This window comes from Phyllobates terribilis, unplaced genomic scaffold, assembly GCF_046119375.1.
Source record: "Phyllobates terribilis strain yellow unplaced genomic scaffold, ASM4611937v1 Scaffold_4__5_contigs__length_816908805, whole genome shotgun sequence".
NCBI classification, from domain to species: domain Eukaryota; kingdom Metazoa; phylum Chordata; class Amphibia; order Anura; family Dendrobatidae; genus Phyllobates; species Phyllobates terribilis.
This window is the reverse complement of record NW_027362764.1, coordinates 80,566,040-80,583,360: the sequence shown is the minus strand read 5'-3', so window position 1 is coordinate 80,583,360 and position 17,321 is coordinate 80,566,040. Positions and strand designations below refer to the sequence as shown.

The 17,321-nt window shown below is 46.4% G+C and overlaps 1 protein-coding gene across 10 annotated transcripts in view; it reads left to right on the top strand.

Annotated features, from left to right (window-relative positions):
* Positions 1 to 570: 570 nt before the first annotated feature.
* Positions 571 to 17,321, top strand: part of ABI1 (abl interactor 1) — a 72,557-nt gene continuing 55,806 nt past the window's right edge. For 9 of the 10 annotated variants that reach the window (XM_073677551.1, XM_073677548.1, XM_073677546.1 and 6 more), the window contains exon 1: positions 571 to 812. In XM_073677551.1, coding sequence (XP_073533652.1) covers positions 696 to 812 — 117 coding nt within the window. In that variant the 5' untranslated portion in view covers positions 571 to 695. The remainder of the gene's footprint in view (positions 813 to 17,321) is intronic. The other variant, XM_073677554.1, reaches the window with a different exon arrangement.

Here is a 17,321-nt window from a genome sequence, read left to right as displayed (position 1 = left end):
CGATCAAAACGTCATAAGGACCCCAAAATGGTACTAGTAAAAACTACAGCTTCACTGCACACAGGTCAATCGATAGAGAATATAAAATAAAAACATTACGATTCTCGAGGAATACTGGCACAAAGCAATGATGGTATTTTTTTAACAACTTCTGATTTTTTTTTTACTAAATTAAAACAATGTACAAACTTGGTATTGCCGTAACCGTAACGACCCGGAGAATCTCATCATCGGGTCATTTTATTTTATCATATAATGAATGGCGTAAAAACAAAAGAAAAAAACTATGTAGAGATTACACTGGAAAACCACTACTGCTGCGTCAATGGAAAAATAAAAAAGAGAAGCGCAAATGCACAAAAAGAAAATTGTCTGTAGTGGAGGCAAAAAAAGTGAAGCAGGTCAACACAGCAAACAATATTTATTGTGTGAGGTTGGTGCAATTTTCTAAAGAGACTGTGAAAAATAAAGAGTTGCTATGGGCAACGAAAGTGGTAAAGGGTGGAGAAAAAGAACAAACTACAAGTCCCGTGATTCTTTGCGCGGAGTACGGAAGCCGTCAGGGCGTGTGATTTGTGTAGGAAGGCGGGGCTTAGGTGAAAGCGAGGCTCGGAATCCCAGAATAGCAGGCGGGCGGGTCTGGGCTCAGCTGTCTGTCCTCGGCTGTACGAGGAAGAGATGCACAGGGCTGTACGATGGCGGAGCTGCAGATGTTGTTAGAGGAGGAGATCCCTGCCGGAAAGCGGGCGCTGATCGAGAGCTACCAGAACCTCACCCGAGTGGCGGATTACTGCGAGAGCAACTACATCCAGGTGACAGCTGCGTGATTGATGTCACTGCTGCCGGCCAGCCGGGGGTGATGGCTACAGGAAGTGCAGCGGACGGTGGTGGCCGTGTGGCTGTTGTCTCCTCCCGCCTCCTCTGTGCAGGCCGGCGGCAGCTCGGCAGGGAGGCGGCGGTGCCCTGCTCTGCCCACAGGGTGTGCCTATTGTCTGAGTCAGATCACCCAGCAGCAGCCTGGCCATGGCTGCTAATCATATCCGGCTGTGTACCAGCCTACAGCACGATCTGGGGGTACTACAGCTCCCAGCATGCCTTGACAGGCGGCCATGCCATTCTGGGGGTTGTAGTTCCGCTAAAACTTGATAGCCTTCATTGACGAACACTGGTGTCCACCATTTATCCAACTCCTATTCTATACCCAGTGCCAACCTAGACATACACTGAGGGTTCAGGGCATGCTGGGGGTTGTAGTTCTGCTGAAAGGTGGGGCATCTTAGATTGGGCAACACTGGCATATGATAAGGAAGGGATCTTTAACTCTGTGCCCATTTTCTGCCACTGGGATAGGGCATTCTGGGAGTTGTAGTTCTTAGATTGGGCAACACTTGCCTAGAGATAAAGAAAGGCTGTTTATTTGCTCAGTGCCCATTCTGTGCCATACACTGACCTCTGCTGCTGGGATTTGGCTTTCTGGGAGTTGTAGTTCTTCTAAAAATGGGGAACCATAGATTGGGCAATGCTTCCTTAGAGATAAGGAAAGGATGTTTTATTTACTCAGTGCCCATTGTCGTTTCACTAAAGCTTGAGTCATAGGTTGGCTGAGATTGATCTAGATGAAAGGCTCTTTATCTACCATATACCCATTCTGTACCCAGTACCAACCTATGTTGTATTGCCAGGACATGCTGGGAGTAGTAGTTATTGCTAAAAAATTGAGCCTTAGATTTAGATACACTGTTCTGTAGATCAAGGACAGGATGTTTATTTTTGGAATGTTCATTCTATACCCAGTGCCCACCTGTGCCGCTCAGTCACTGTAAGCATGATAGTCGATAGTCCTGCTGGCCAGTGGTGGCCTTATCATGACTGCTGATTGGCACTGCCTTGTTTAGTGTGGTGCTTCCATATGGAGGATGAAGCATTGGTACATGTGCCACGTTGGGCATGAGGTCCAGCCTGGTAAGGAGGAGGCCATGTAGCTGTCAGTATGATGAGTTACGGGGTGACGACTCCCACGCTGTGGTGTAATCCTGATCCCTCTCTTGTGTACACATGTGGTGCTGGGAAATGTGACACTGGTATTGCGGAAGTGACAGCTGATGAGACTGTCGTGTCCTACATAAACTGAGATCTGACTGCTTCCTGTTCTGGAGGAATCCAGAAACTCCCTCGGGGTCCCTGCACTGGAATGCAAAACTCTAATTCTGACCCTAGATGGGGGGAGGATGCTTCATCCATGTTCACGAGCCTCCGGCCGACCTCCTGTGCCCACTCTCTGCCAATGGCACATCAGGGCACAGTCTGAAGTGTAGGGACCCTGCTCCGTTTCCACACTGGACAGAAATGCTGCAAAATTTCCTTGTGGATTTGCGCACTGAAGATTCACAGTGGATTCCTGGACCATCACTTGGATGAGATTTCATCCGCTCGCTGTGTGGTATATTTCCGCACCGCAGGGAGGATCTTTAAATCTCGGTTTGCCCATTTCTGTTGCAGATTTCACCCCCATCTTTATAAATCCGTGGTGAATTCTGCTGTAAATCCGCAGCACTATCAGCTTGTTACGTTTTTCTCTGCTTGCTGAAGTTTGCAACTTTTTGACCCAGTGCTTGACACACAATATTCACACTAACTACTGATATTTAAAGGGACATGTGGAAGTAGTGGAATAATAATATTTATATAGCGCCAACATATTCTGCAGCGCTTTACAATTCAGCGGTTCATATACAACACTCATAAGTAACAAAGTTAAATATAATACAATAATTAAAGCAAAAATAATGCCGACCCTGCTCGTAAGAGCTTACAATCTATAGCTACCTATAGCTATGTAGGCGCTTGTCAACTACCTCCTCTTCTATAAAAATGATAGATTTTGTAGACGTCTGATGTGCCGGTCCTAAGAAATCTAGTGTAAAAGCCGTAAGCAAATGAGGCTAAAAGTGCTGTGGGGGTGTGGCTATCCACTCACTGACACCCCTCCCCCAGTGCACTTCGAGTTTCATTGCAAGGAAATGTCAGCACTTAAGCCACCATCTAAAGCTGCCATACATGAGAGCTGTCAGCTGAATTTCCATTTGGCAGACCACTTTCTCACCCCACCCTCCATGCACAAGAGTGCTTAGCTCAGTCGAGCACTCGTGTTTACAATGGGGAGAGGGGAGAAAGCAACTACCAGACTTTTTCATCAATTACTTCTCTCCTAAAAGCTAAAAGATCAGGTATTGAAATGCCAATGGCTGTTCTTTCTCTGTCGGGGGAGACTCCGGAGGCCCACAAACACATCAGATTGTCGCCCTGTCCTAATCAAAAAGATGGGATTTGTCAGACATTCCTATTGATTATTTTAGAGGGGTTCTCCTCCCTTGGGCAAATCCTCGCTTGTTAGAACAGTTGCTCAAGAATTAGCTGAACAAAAAGCGTTGTCCTATTAGGATCCACAGTGATCAGCTTTGCGGATACCTCGAAGTAAGGGGTTTGTTTTTCTACAGCTCCTCCACAGGGTAAATTAGGTATTACACTGCACTCAGTCAAATCAATTAATTGTGTATGTAAGATCTGCCATTGAAAGAGACATTTTGTAATGCCCCCAACTCTGAGATGAGGGTCCGGACCCCCTTTTTAACTCATTATAGTCTAATTAAGAGACCTCCTTTAGTTTCTCAAGAAAACATTTTGGGTCACCTTCTTAACCCCTTCAGGACCCAGCCTATTTTGACCCTAAAGGCCTTGGCATTTTTGTCAATTCTGACCAGTGTCCCTTTACGAAGTAAAAACTCTGGAACACTTCAACGGATCCTAGCGATTCTGATATTGTTTTTTCGTGACATATTGGGCTTCATGTTAGTATTAAATTTAGGTCGATAATATTTGCGTTTATTTGTGAAAAAATCAAAAATATGGGAAAAATTTTGAAAATTTTGCAATTTTCAAATTTTGAATTTTTATTCTGCTAAACTAGAGAGTGATGTGACACAAAATAGTTAATAAATAACATTTCCCACATGTCTACTTTACATCAGCACAATTTTGGAAAAAAAAAAAAATTTTTGTAGGACGTTAGAAGGGTTCAAAGTTCATCAGCAAATTTTCTTTTTTCCAGCAAAATTTGCAAAGCCATTTTTTTTAGTGACCACATCACATTTGAAGTCCCTTTGAGGGGTGTACATGACAGAAAACACCCAAAAGTGACACCATTCCAAAAACTGCACCCCTCAAGCTACTCAAAACTACATTCATGAAGATTATTAACCCTTCAGGTGCATCACAGGAACTAAAGCAACATGGAAGAAAAAAATGAACATTTTAATTTTTCTAACAAAATTTTTTTTCTAGCCTAAATTTTTTAATTTTCACATGGGTAACAGGGTAAAATGCATCCTAAAATTTGTTGGCCATTTTCTCCTGAGTAAACCAATACCTCATATGTGGTCATAAACCACTGTTTGGGCACACGACAGGGCTCAGAAGGGAAGGAGCGCCATTTCACTTTTTGATTGGAAAATTAGCTCCAAAAGTCAAATTGCGCTCCTTCCCTTCTGAGCCCTGCCATGCGCCCAAACAGTGGTTTATGACCACAGATGAGGTATCGGTGTACTCAGGAGAAATTGCCCAACAAATTTTAGGATGCATTTTATCCTGTTACCTATGTGAAAATTAAAAAAAATAGGCTAAAAAAAAAAAAAAAAAAAAAAATTTTTACGGATTAATTTGTGAAGCACCTGGGGGTTCCAAGTGCTCACTATGCATCTAGATAGGTGCCTTGGGGGGTCTAGTTTCCAAAATGGGGGTCACTTGTGGGGGAGCTCCAATGTTTTGGCACACAGGGCCTCTCCAAACGCAACATGGTGTCCGCTAACAATTTCGGCTCAAATTGTTAGCGGACACCATGTTGTGTTTAAAGAGCTCCTGTGTGCCTAAACATTGGAGCTCCCCCATAAGTGACCCCATTTTGGAAACTAGACCCCCCAAGGCACCTATCTAGATGCATAGTGAGCACTTGGAACCCCCAGGTGCTTCACAAATTGATTCGTAAAAATGAAAAAGTGGAAAAAAAATACTTTTTAATTTTTACGAATCAATTTGTGAAGCACTTGGGGGTTCCAAGTGCTCACTATGCATCTAGATAGGTGCCTTGGGGGTTCTAGTTTCCAAAATGGGGTGACTTGTGGGGGAGCTCCAATGTTTCGGCACACAGGGGCTGTCCAAACACGACATGGTGTCCGCTAACAAATTGGAACCATGTTGCGTTTGGAGAGCCCCTGTGTGTAAACATTGAAGCTCCCCCACAAGTGACCCTATTTTGGAAACTAGACCCCCCAGGGAACTTATCTAGATGTAGTGTATGTGAGTTTGGTGTGTGGTGTGGTGTATACACCACACACACACAAACAACCTCACATACACTACAACACACACACCAACCTGACATAGGTTGGTGTGTGTTGTAGTGTACGTGAGGTTGTTGTGTGTGTGCGTGATGTTTTGTATGTCATGCTAGTGTGGGTGAGTTCTGTAGGGAAGGTCAGGATGTGTTTAGTCCGGGGACATGTGATGAATTTTGAAACATTCATTCAAACACAGTCCAGGTTTATCAGGACACGTTTCACATTGGAAACGGGTGACCTTTCTTATCCCCCTTTTATGGAAGACCCGGCACCTTTTTGTTACCGTGACCTCACCAGGAAAATGTTGCCCTGGTACCACACGGGAGACTCGAGTTCCAGGGGTGCTGGGGCCCGCTTCTTCTTCGCTTCTAAATATCAGGGCCTTTATCACTGCCTCCTGGAAGTTGAGGAAGGTGTTGGTGGTCTGGCCTGCACATCGTGACAGCACGTATGCGTTATACAGTGCCATTTGAACGATGTGCACGGCCAGTTTTTTATACCAGACTTTCGCCTTCCTCATCGCACTGTAGGGCTGGAGGACTTGATCAGAAAGATCAACTCCCCCCATGTGCTTGTTGTACCCCAGGGCACAGTCCGGTTTGCGGACCGGTGCTGGGGTACCTCTAACGTTGGTGGCCGTAGTGCCGGGACCATGGATTGTGGTCAAGAAAAAGACGTCCCTTTTGTCTTTGTACTTCACCACAACCATGTTGCCGCTACATTGAGCTCGGCTCTCACCCTTTGGGAAAACCTGCTCAATTAGCGTCAAAGGGAGACCCCTCTTGGTTCTGCGCACAGTACCGCAAGCGGCGGTAGCTCTGGCAGAGAGGGACTGAAATAGGGGAATGCTTGTATAAAAGTTATCAACGTATAGATGGTAACCTTTATCAAGCAGTGGGCGGATCAAATCCCACACTATTTTCCCACTTACCTTCAGAGCAGGTGGACATTCTGGGGGCTGAATCCTCGAATCCTTTCCTTCGTAAACTCTAAAGCTGTGAGTGTACCCTGAGGCACTCTCGCACAGCTTGTAGAGCTTTATTCCGTACCTGGCCCTCTTACTGGGCAGGTATTGTCGGAATTGAAGCCTCCCTTTGAAGTGGATGAGGGATTCATCCACAGAAATTTCCCTTTGGGCAACGTACACTTCAGCAAACTTGTTGCTGAAGTGTTCTATGACCGGACGAATTTTGAACAGTCTGTCAAAATTCGGGTCATCACGGGGAAGGCTGTCCGCGTTATCCCTGAAATGTAAAAATTTGTGAATGACCTCAAATCTTTTGCGGGTCATCACCATTCCGAACACTGGAGTTTGATATAAAATATCGGTACTCCAGTATTGACGGATTTCTGGTTTCTTCACAATCCCCATGTGAAGTACCAGTCCCCAATATTTCAACATTTCTACTGAGTCAACGGGACTCCAAGTAGAAAACATTGAATTGGGGTTTGCAGACAAAAATTGTTGGGCGTAAATGTTAGTCTGCTCCACCATGAGACTGACAATGGCCTCAGAGAAATAGACTTTGAAAAAGTCTATTTCCCTGAGGTTTGCTGTCTCGAACTGGATTCCTGATTGGGGAAGGAAATCAGGAATCCGTGGAGCGTAATTTTCAGGGACGGGGGTCCACACGGGGGCACTGGTGCTAGGTTGGGCGTGACTAGCACCAGGTTGAGGGTTACTTACAGATGGCTGTGGGTCTTCTTACACGGCCTCCGTACGATGCCTTGACCTCTCACGTCGTCTTGGTGCCGGCTCGGTGTCACTGGAGGAGGAAGAATGAGAGGAATAGAGGAACGTGGGGTCCTCTCCCTCACTATCAGCTTCGGAGGCAATAAAGGAATATGCCTCCTCAGCTGAGTACGCCCTAGGGCGGGACGGGCGGGACATTTTGTGTGCTGTGGGTAAAAAAAAAAAATCTAAACTTTATTATTAGTGTGAGTGTATGTGTGAGTGCTTGGTGTAAATCACGTGTGGAGGCGTACGGGGCGCAGGAGGGGGCGCGCTCAGGCGTACGGGGCGCAGGAGGGGGCGCGCTCAGGCGTACGGGGCGCAGGAGGGGGCGCGCTCAGGCGTACGGGGCGCAGGAGGGGGCGCGCTCAGGCGTACGGGGCGCGCTCAGGCGTACGGGGCGCGCTCAGGCGTACGGGGCGCAGGAGGGGGCGCGCTCAGGCGTACGGGGCGCAGGAGGGGGCGCGCTCAGGCGTACGGGGCGCAGGAGGGGGCGCACGGGGCGCAGGGGGGGGCTGAGGAGATGGAAGAGCCAACAGCAGCAGGGGGGGTATCACTGGGGCAGAAGGGGCAGAAAGGGGGGCAGGAGCCGGCAGCAGCAAGGGGGGTAGGGGCCGGCAGGCAGTAGCTGGCAGCAGCAGGGGGGGTGATCACTCGGACGGGGGAGGGGGCTGGTGATCACTGGGGGGGGTGAGATCACTAGGACTGGGGGATGGTGGGTGAGATCACTAGGACTGGGGGATGATGGTGTGATCCCTGGGACTGGGGGATGGTGGTGTGATCACAGGCACAGGAGATTTACACTGAGTCTGCTGCTGCCTGTGATCACAGTCCACCGGCTGTCAGAAGGAGAGCAGCAGCCGGTGGATGAAGACGTGGGAGAGGGAGGGAGCGGAGGTCGGGGTACAGGTGAGAAATTGGGACTGGGGTGGAGGGGGGGTTGGGGGGGAAGTGGGGAAATCTGATAAGGGGGGGATACTACCGGCAGCGGAGGCAGCGGCGGGTGCAGGGTGGCAGCGGCAGGTGCAGAGGATCGGTGGCGGCGATGGAGGTGGCAGACGATCGGCGGCGGGGCAGATGATCTGTGGCAGCAGCGGATCGGCGTGACCAAACTCCTCTGGCTCCACGGAAGGGATGGATCTGGAAAGTTTGGTCAGCCATAGTAAATACACCGCTCGACATCTGATTGGAGCTAGTGTCCATGTGACGCTAGCCCCCAATCAGATCTGGGGGGGTGACACTCCCCCCAGCCAATGGCTGATGCTATAAGCATCAGGCCATGCCCAGAAAGTAAATATTTCACCAATTTCCATTGGTGAAATATTTCATTCATTCCGATTGGCAGTTTCACTAAAAGTGAAAGTGAAACTGCCAATCGGAGGGGTTTTAGGCACGGGGGGGGTTAATCCACCCCCTGTGGGGTCAACTACAGGTTGTCTAGTTGCAGTAGCAACTGTGACACCTGAGCGACCCCGCTCGCGGGCGCTGCAGGGGCTCTTTCCCTCCATGTCACAGACGCTGTGACATGGGTCGGGAACGAACTGTTTTCCATGTCACAAACGGTGTGACACGGGTCGGGAAGGGGTTAAACAGAACTGATTTAGTCAAAATAATTCTGTAATCTTGCCCTGTATCTGGTGCCAGCCATGCCAGATTAGAGGGCTTATACTGGGCAATGAATGGCGTCCTTTCACCCCCTGATTCCTTCTTCTCAGTCCGGCACCTTGTGATCTGCTCAGGTTGTGCGCTGTGTCTTGTACGCGGCTGGAAGATGAAGTAATATGTGCTGTGACAGTCAAGAATCTGGAGGCGGAGGTCCATGAAGTCATATTGGAGCCGTGACTAACATCTGCACGGAATGATTTCATGATAGACGCTCGGAAATAGCTGATCTTCTGGACGCTCATTTTCCTCGTCTTGTTATTGACGCCCAAAATGGTTAATTGGGAATAACCAGGATTATAGGCATGGGAAAGAGATTTGTATTTGTGCTTTAGTAAACTTCCAATAATCCAGAATTCCTGATTGAAAATATGACTTATTTGGTATTTTATTTGATGGAAAGATGACTTGAAACTTTAGCTTTTTTCTGTATTTATTTTTATTCAGGCGATTAGATTTATTTTTCTTCGAAAAGGCTTAAAGACAAAATCTGCAACACACGCCGCCCCCTTCATGATGCGCTGTCGCTCCCTTTTTGGTGAACGTTGCGTGGTTTATTTATTTTAATGGGGATTTCGAAGCAGATCCGCGTCAAAGACTTTTCCTATTGATTTCAATGACCAATATACAATACTTTTCCTGTCCAGGGATTTTTTTATTTTTTTATGAAGTTTAGAAAACCTTGCCTAGAAAGAAGGGACTTGTCACTTTTTTGCTTTCTTTGTAGAATCTGCTCAAAACTTATAGTCAAGTCAAAAGGCTTGAAAAAAATAAAATGTCATCTACATCAAACTCTTCAAAAAAGCCACTCCAGATCTGAAAACTGCGTCAAAAATCACATGGATTTCTCTTGAAAACCACATTGGATTTTTCCTATATTTTTTTTTTAAAAGGAAAAACCTCACCATAAGCATACTCTTATGGTATTGCGTGGGATGTTCTGGCTAAAACTCCATGTCCAAAAGCCGCATCAATGGGTATGGAACATTTTAAAGTACTTTAATCAAATTTCCAACAATTTTTTTTCTCATATTTAATTGCCAGTTATTTAGTTATTTTTTTTGGGGGTGGGAGAAAGGGGTGTAGGGTTCCTTATCGTTGGCCTTTTCCCTCCCTTAAAAGGTGTATTTTCAGATAGAAGGGTGAGAAAGTGGCAAACCCTTGGGGCAGAGATCGGCAACCTGTGGCACTCCAGCTGTTGTGAACTACAAGTCCACATGCCCATTGGCTGCTGCGGATTCTTAACGTATGTTCACTCACTGCAAAAATCCATGCACCCGCTGACATTTCTGCAATAAATCTGATTGTGGTAATGTGGCATGTAATTCTGCAGAACATTTCCACATCGGCCACTTGTGTAGCTCAGTGTTACTTCCTTAAACCTCACGCTTTTTTTTATTTTTTTATTTTTTTTAGTTCTTTCTTCTTCATAGTTGCCATGTAACGAGCCGGCAAGCTTATTGTGTCAAACTTTTTTCTTTTTTTTTGTGTCGTGCCACCGGAAGTGTGGGCTTCCTACTGCGAGGTAGGGATTGTAAAAGGGTGAAAAACGCGTTTACAGCGCAAGTCTATCCTGTAGTGACGTGCACACTGTGTTTTGCAGAGCTTATATGGCGCCAACCTGTTCTGTGAGGCCACGGCCCCGCTATCAGTATTTGGTCAGTATTTTTTTTTTTTCTCTCAGGAGTGGGTCCAAAACCAGGTGAGGAACAATCAGAGAAAAGGTATAAGGCTGCGTGCCCACTATGCGTTTTTGCCGCGCAATTTCTGCAGCGAAAAAGCTTAAAAAATGCTTGGTAATACGTGCCCCATGGTCCCCAATGATAATCCGCATTTGCTGTGCACATGCTGCGGAAATTTCCGCTGTGGATTATCATTGCGGAAAAATACGCAGCATGTCCATTAATTTTGAGGACACGCAGAGTAATCGCCGCCATTGACTTGCATTGGACCACGTGACATCTGCATCACTGCATCTGCGCAAGAGGATATCACACGGTTCAATGTGCGGATGGTACCCGGGTCTGGAGAAGAGGAGACTCTCATCTAGACCTGGGTACCATAGAAACTGTAAAAAAAGAATTTAAAATAAAAAATAAACATTATACTTACCTTCCGATGTCCTACCTGTGTTTTCTCCCCTCCGTCTGGTCTGCTGTATGGGTCGCGGTGTTGTGAAGAACCTGCCATGATGTCATTGAGTCACGTGACCTGTCACATGACTCAATGACGTCACCGCAGGTCCTTCACACCACCACGAGCCGCACAAGACAGCGGACACAGCAGAGAAAACACTGGGAGGACATCGGAAGGTAAGTATAATCTTTATTTTTTACCATTCTCATTCTTTTTTTTTTTAAAACTAACTTGGTCACACTAATATAAATCCATGCCGGTTGCATGGATTTATATAGTGTGAACAAGTTGTCAAGCACTTTCCAAGTGATGCTAAAATCACTTTGAAAAGCGCTCGATAACCCATCATGCAGAAATGCATGTGAAGAACGCTTGACAAACGCCTCTACCTGGCGGGAAAAATGCATATAAAAACCGCATGCGTTTTTCCTGCCAGGGAGAAGCGGAAAAAATATGCAGCATTTCTGCATGTTGGGCACATAGCCTAATAGAAACCAGTCACCAATTCTGCATTTATCACCCACTCCTGAGAAAAAATACTGATAGTGGGGCCGTGGCCTAAGGCTGTATAGCGCAGACGTTGTCTCTGATCAGGTCAGAATTCAGAACCTCAGAGCTGCAATCCAATACCGCACTGCACTATAGGTGATCTTGCTTAAATGGTATGTTCCCAGTGGCTGATATGCTGGAGATTTTCCATCTGCAGTGTTTTACTTTAGCTACAAAGTGGAAGAGAATTATTTTTTCTTCATGACCTGCGTTAAATTCATCTGCTGTATGAATGGTAAAAAGTGGTGGATATACAAATCATTAATGGATGAAAAATGGTTTGTCATCACAACTCCCTAAGAATTACTAGTTTGTATAAAAGTGGGAGTCTACTACATAGACAACCCCTTGAAAAGTAAAAGCACCGCAAACTTGCCTCCTGTATCTGTGCCTTTTTAGCAATGTCTGTACAGTTTGCGGCCGCTGATGGGCTGCAGCACTCGCACGTCCCTCGAAGCAGGGCAGCTGGATGGGCCGCAGCGCTCGCCCGTCCCTCGGAGCAGGGCAGCTGGCTGGGCCGCAGCACTCGCCCGTCCCTCGGAGCAGGGCAGCTGGCTGGGCCGCAGCACTCGCCCGTCCCTCGGAGCAGGGCAGCTGGCTGGGCCGCAGCGCTCGCCCGTCCCTCGGAGCAGGGCAGCTGGCTGGGCCGCAGCGCTCGCACGTCATAATGTCACACAAGCACTGGCAGATACAGTGCCGACATTGCTGGCGCCAGTCTGGATGTGACTATTTGATGTCTTTATTTTACGTGGTGCCCTGTTGCATTTAAGAATTTAGTTGTCGAAGTAAAGGACAATCCCGCAGCGATCGCCTTTTGCTCCCATCCCGCTAGATCCCTGGTTGCATTTGTCGTTATGCTGCTAAGAATACTAGACGACAACTCTGGAAGCTATAAAATGTTGGCCATATTGGTTGTCACCAACCTGTTTTTGCTAAGGCTGGATCACATCTCCGGGTAATCCAGCTTTCCTACAGTCCTGATCAGCGTCTCTCCCAGTGATCAGTCTGCACTCCTGTAACTGCACAGATTCATCAGAAACCGAGAATCCGTGCGGCTGTTCCCTCTGCCCGTCAGACTTGCTGGTTTTCTCTTTTTTCTTGCTGTACTTGTCTTGCTCCTAGCTCAGGAGACAGACCAGAGAATCCAGTTCTTCCAACTCCACCCTTAATCTGCCATCAATAATGGTCTGTCTAGATTCCACGCATTTCACATGAAATCCCCGCGCTGGTTTTCTGTTCAGCACTGATGCTGTTTCATAAGAGGAATAACTCATGAATATTACATCCCAGTGTCCGCAGCTCTTACATCTTCCCTAATGCCGAGCCTGTTTGCTTCTGCCGTGAATAATGGGTGAACAGCGAATGTATTCTGTGTTTTCTTCGGCTCCGGCACAATACCGGCTATTGTTATTGCACCTTGGTAAATTGTGCTGTTCTGTGCCGTCAGGGATGGGATGCAAGGCTGGATTGTATTGTCGTCTGGCTACCAATCAGCTACATGGGCATCCATGTCCGAAGCTGAAGCTGGTTATATACATAAGATAAGGATCAGCCATGATGAAGTTGATCGGAGATCAGATCATTGGTATGGTCGGCATCGCAGGCTGAAGTAATTGGCTGCATCGTGTCCATCCTTGGCCCCTATAAATGTCGCAGCGATCAGTCAAAAAACAAGCTAAAAGGGGCCGCATCGTCCCTTTGGCTGGCAATAAGCAAAATGTATAGGGACCGAAACATTGTGCTAATGATCCTTCTTCCCCTTACAGTGTGAATTGGCCCATAAAGATCCACTTGTTATATTGTTGATTGGTGCTTGTTTTTGTCAGAAAACCTGCCCCAAGGATTCCCCCCCGGTGCTACTCACTTCCATATCGGTAGGTAAGTGTTCTGATTACGCGGCATCAGTAAGTGCCAGCCAAGGTGTGTTGGCATCGTGCTATCGTTCTGACAGGCACTTGTCATTGCAGCTTCCCCGGCTTATCACTGTGACTTAAAGGTGTTGTCTGAGCATATGATATCCTCAGATCAGTGGGGGTCCGTCACCCGGTATCCCCACTGATCAGCTGTAATATGCTGCAGCCGAATGTAAACGTTGAATGGCGTGTGACTGCTGCTGGGTGCAGCAGATCAGCTCCTGCTCAGGAGAGTAGGTGTCACGGGAGCTAACAGCTAATCAGTTGAGGAGTGCTTGGTGTTGGCCCACGACTGATTGAAATATTGACCTATCCTAAGGATAGGTAATCAGTATCATATACTCAAAAAAAAAAAAAACAAAACAAAAAAACTTTAAGGGTATGTGCACACGTTTAGTATTTGCAACAGACATTTCTGCACATTTCCCAAGTTTAAACCATTATGTCTTGGTGTTCTCACATGAGAATGGCAGTTAGGATTAATACAGCTTAATTAAATTAGTGATGTGGGCAAAGTAAACATTGGCCGAACAAGGTGTGAAATTGAGCAATACCTGATCATCTCAAGGGCTGACCAAGGTGTGAAAGTAAACGGTGTCCTCCAAACTGAATGCTCTGCCAATGTCTTAGGTAAGCTACACCTGACCAATTCACCTCCTCCCCACTGTTACATTTGTAATTGTGTATTTTTTTTCATGAACATTTTTGTTCAGAATAGTCACTATTGTTTTCAGACATAAAAATCTTTTAATTTGATCACATTGCACTTTTTTTTTCCCCCCAAAAAATAGTTTTATGGTTTCACATATGTCTTGCATTGGTGACCTGTGTTCATGATTTTGTAGTGGAAGCAAAGATGAACTTTGGGATCCTGAAAAAATGCAGCAAAATCTGCTTTTTGTAAGCAGCTTCTTTACTACCAAGACAGCAGGTTTTTCCTGCAGCAAAAAATGCAACGTGTGAACATTGCCACTGATTTAGCTGTATTAGGCTATCATTTGAGCCTTCTCATTGCTACATTAGATGTTCGTCTACATACCTTCCCTTTTTAAAGGTGTCTGTTACCGTGTTGTTAATGGTGAAAAGAGGGAAAGATCTATTCCCAGAGACGTCTTCTTGAGATTCATGTCTGTGGGTCCTGTGGATTGTCACTGTCTGTATGTGGCATATACGTGAGATGTCGGCTGCTGCAGGTTATCTGCAGTCTGACCGCCGTGTGTGAACACAGCCTTAGTAGCCCACGTGTTGCTGTATTGAGCCCTGTCATTTAGCTGGCCGCGTTCTAGGTCATGTCTGCTGCAGCTGACCTACAAATGAAAGGCTTCACACCACAGGATAGCACAAGATGAAAGCTCTAATGCAGAGCGCCACTCCACCCACCCCTCACGGCTCTGGATTTTGGGGTCTGTCTCGTATTATAATTACATTGCAGCCCGTCTCCCTCTGCGCTGCCGCTGGCGTTTCCGTTTCTTCTGACTTGATTAGCCATGCTCCTCATAGCCAGACGTTATCACTGGCAAACACTACTTGTGTCTGATTTTTCTGCTTCTCGGGGCATAAAGCTTTTTTTTTTTTTTTGGGGAGACACTTTAACGATCATATAGAGAAGTACTGAAATCTCTAAATACTATCTTTATGCTGCAGCGCTGGGGAGACTTCCATGCCTGCTGTCACCAATCATAAATGGTATAGTAAGGGCCACAGCCATACATGTCATGTTTATGCTGCGGGAACACCCATTAGGGCTGCCAGCCAGAACCTGATGGTGTCCTATATCGCTCTATACCACAAATAGGTGTGCCTTAGCCTACTAGACTATGAAAAGCTCATGACTTATATGTTTAAAGGGGCTGTCCAGTACTCATTCTTGCTATAGATCTTCCATCTCAGATGGGTGGTGGTCTGACAGCAGGGACCTCCCCTAGTCCGCTGCTTTCATCCATCAGAGCTGGAAACAGTGTAGAGAACCAGGACTCCACAGTGCCATACTCTCTGTAATGGTGATTCTCGGGTACTGCAGCTCAGCACCTTGTAAACTGAAGGGAGCTTAGCTGCAGTACATGAGGACGGCCTGTACACAGTGTATGGCACTGTAGGGTTCAGTTTGCATATTGATGGGGGTGCCAAACTCCACTGAACTGATGGCTATTTTATGATCTGTCCTCCGGATAGGCAATCAATACATCCTCTTAGGATAATCTTGAAAATATCTTAAGGATGTAACTTTTTTTTTTTTTCATTTTATTAGATAGCTGTCAGCTGGACTATTTTTCAGCCGGCGGCTGTGTTCCCCGACTCCTCCATACTTGAGACCGTTCGGCTTGGCCTGTTCCTGTGTTCTCGGAGAGAGAAGCTGCTCATTGTTCCGGCAGCCGCTTATCTAGTAAAATGCTAATTAATTATGTCAAAATCATACAATGGTTTTTTTGGGTTTTTGTTTTTAGTCTCACAGGTGAAGTGTACCTACCATAAAAATTACAGACCACTCCACTCTTTGTAGGTGGGAAAACGTGCAAAATTGGCAGCATATCGAATACTTATTTTCCCCACTGTATATAGTATATATTAGGGAATGTGACCCAAGCAGGAAAAAACCCCAGTATATATTGGGTGTAATAATTCAGTATAATCGGTGGCTTTGAATCGGTTGTGGACAGCGCATTTCAGGCTCAGGTATCTCTCCCACCCCCAGGTTGTCCCCTTTAGCTATTCATACGCCTGTGGCGTTGGCAGATAACTTACTTCTCCACAAAAAGGTAAAGGGCAGCTGTCCAGCACCCCAAACACCAGTGCTCATCTGTACCTCCTCAATGACTTGGAGTCGCGTCACTGTCACGTGGGCACTTGTCCATCAGGACCTTTCTGCATCATCTTCACTTTATGGGATGGTTTTTAGGGCACCTTCTACATCTACACTAGCATTTCACAGATTCTCATTGTAGTACGTGACTGTGTGTAGGAATAGTGGGGGTTCCACTCGCCTTCTCTCTGGGGGTGCCGCCCGCTTCGGTGGTATAGTGTAAGATGTACAGCAGCAGCAGCGCTCTAGAAATAACAGGAAATGGCCCATGAAAGGCCGTTCTGGGAGCTCATTTACAGGCTGCGCGGTGATAACAGCTGCGCACACCGGCTGATTTCCTGTTCCTTTGGCACCACCCTGCTAGTGGATGTTTTTTTATTTCAAACGGGGCCTCTAAAAATCTGCAACTAAAGGGACTGTCAGTATAGACTAAGCACGTAGCCCCTATAAAAAAAATCACATGTTCTTTGGTAGCTGCTCATTTCTGCGCAAAACAAAAGGATTTTCACACTGCGCCACTGCAAAAAGCATAAAATGTACGGTTTGCATGTTTTTTATTTTTTATTTTTTTATTATGAGACCCTATGAGTGACTTGTGCAGTGGTATACATCGGAGCCTTGTATTGGAAGTACATAGGGGGATTGGGCACATACAACTCCAATACTGTTTATTGCGCCTTAGAAAGGGGTCTCTTTTCTTCTGCCAGCTTTCTGTAGGATACTATTGTGCAGTAAGAATTTGTGACCCCCGTATGAATGCCATCTTCACGGTACTGTGCTGCCAGGCGAGCCTGTGTGTATTCATCTCTCGCCAATATTTACAGTGGGTAAACAAAACTGGGCCAGGCGGATTAATCTTCCGTGATATGAGCCCTGACTCAGCATTACCAGTATTCACCTACCACCCACTGTAATAGAGAGAAGACCCCCCCCCCTGCTGCACGGATTAGGTCAACCCATAGATATGAAGCTCATCCCTATAAAAGACTTGAGTATTATGTAGATTTTGGAACATGATCCCCCAAGTGGTGTTAGGCTATGTTCACACATTATGGTTTGTTTGTTTTTTTTGGCGTCACAAATCTGCAGTAAAACTGATCTCTGGCAGGAAAGAAGCTGCGTCAAATACACAGATT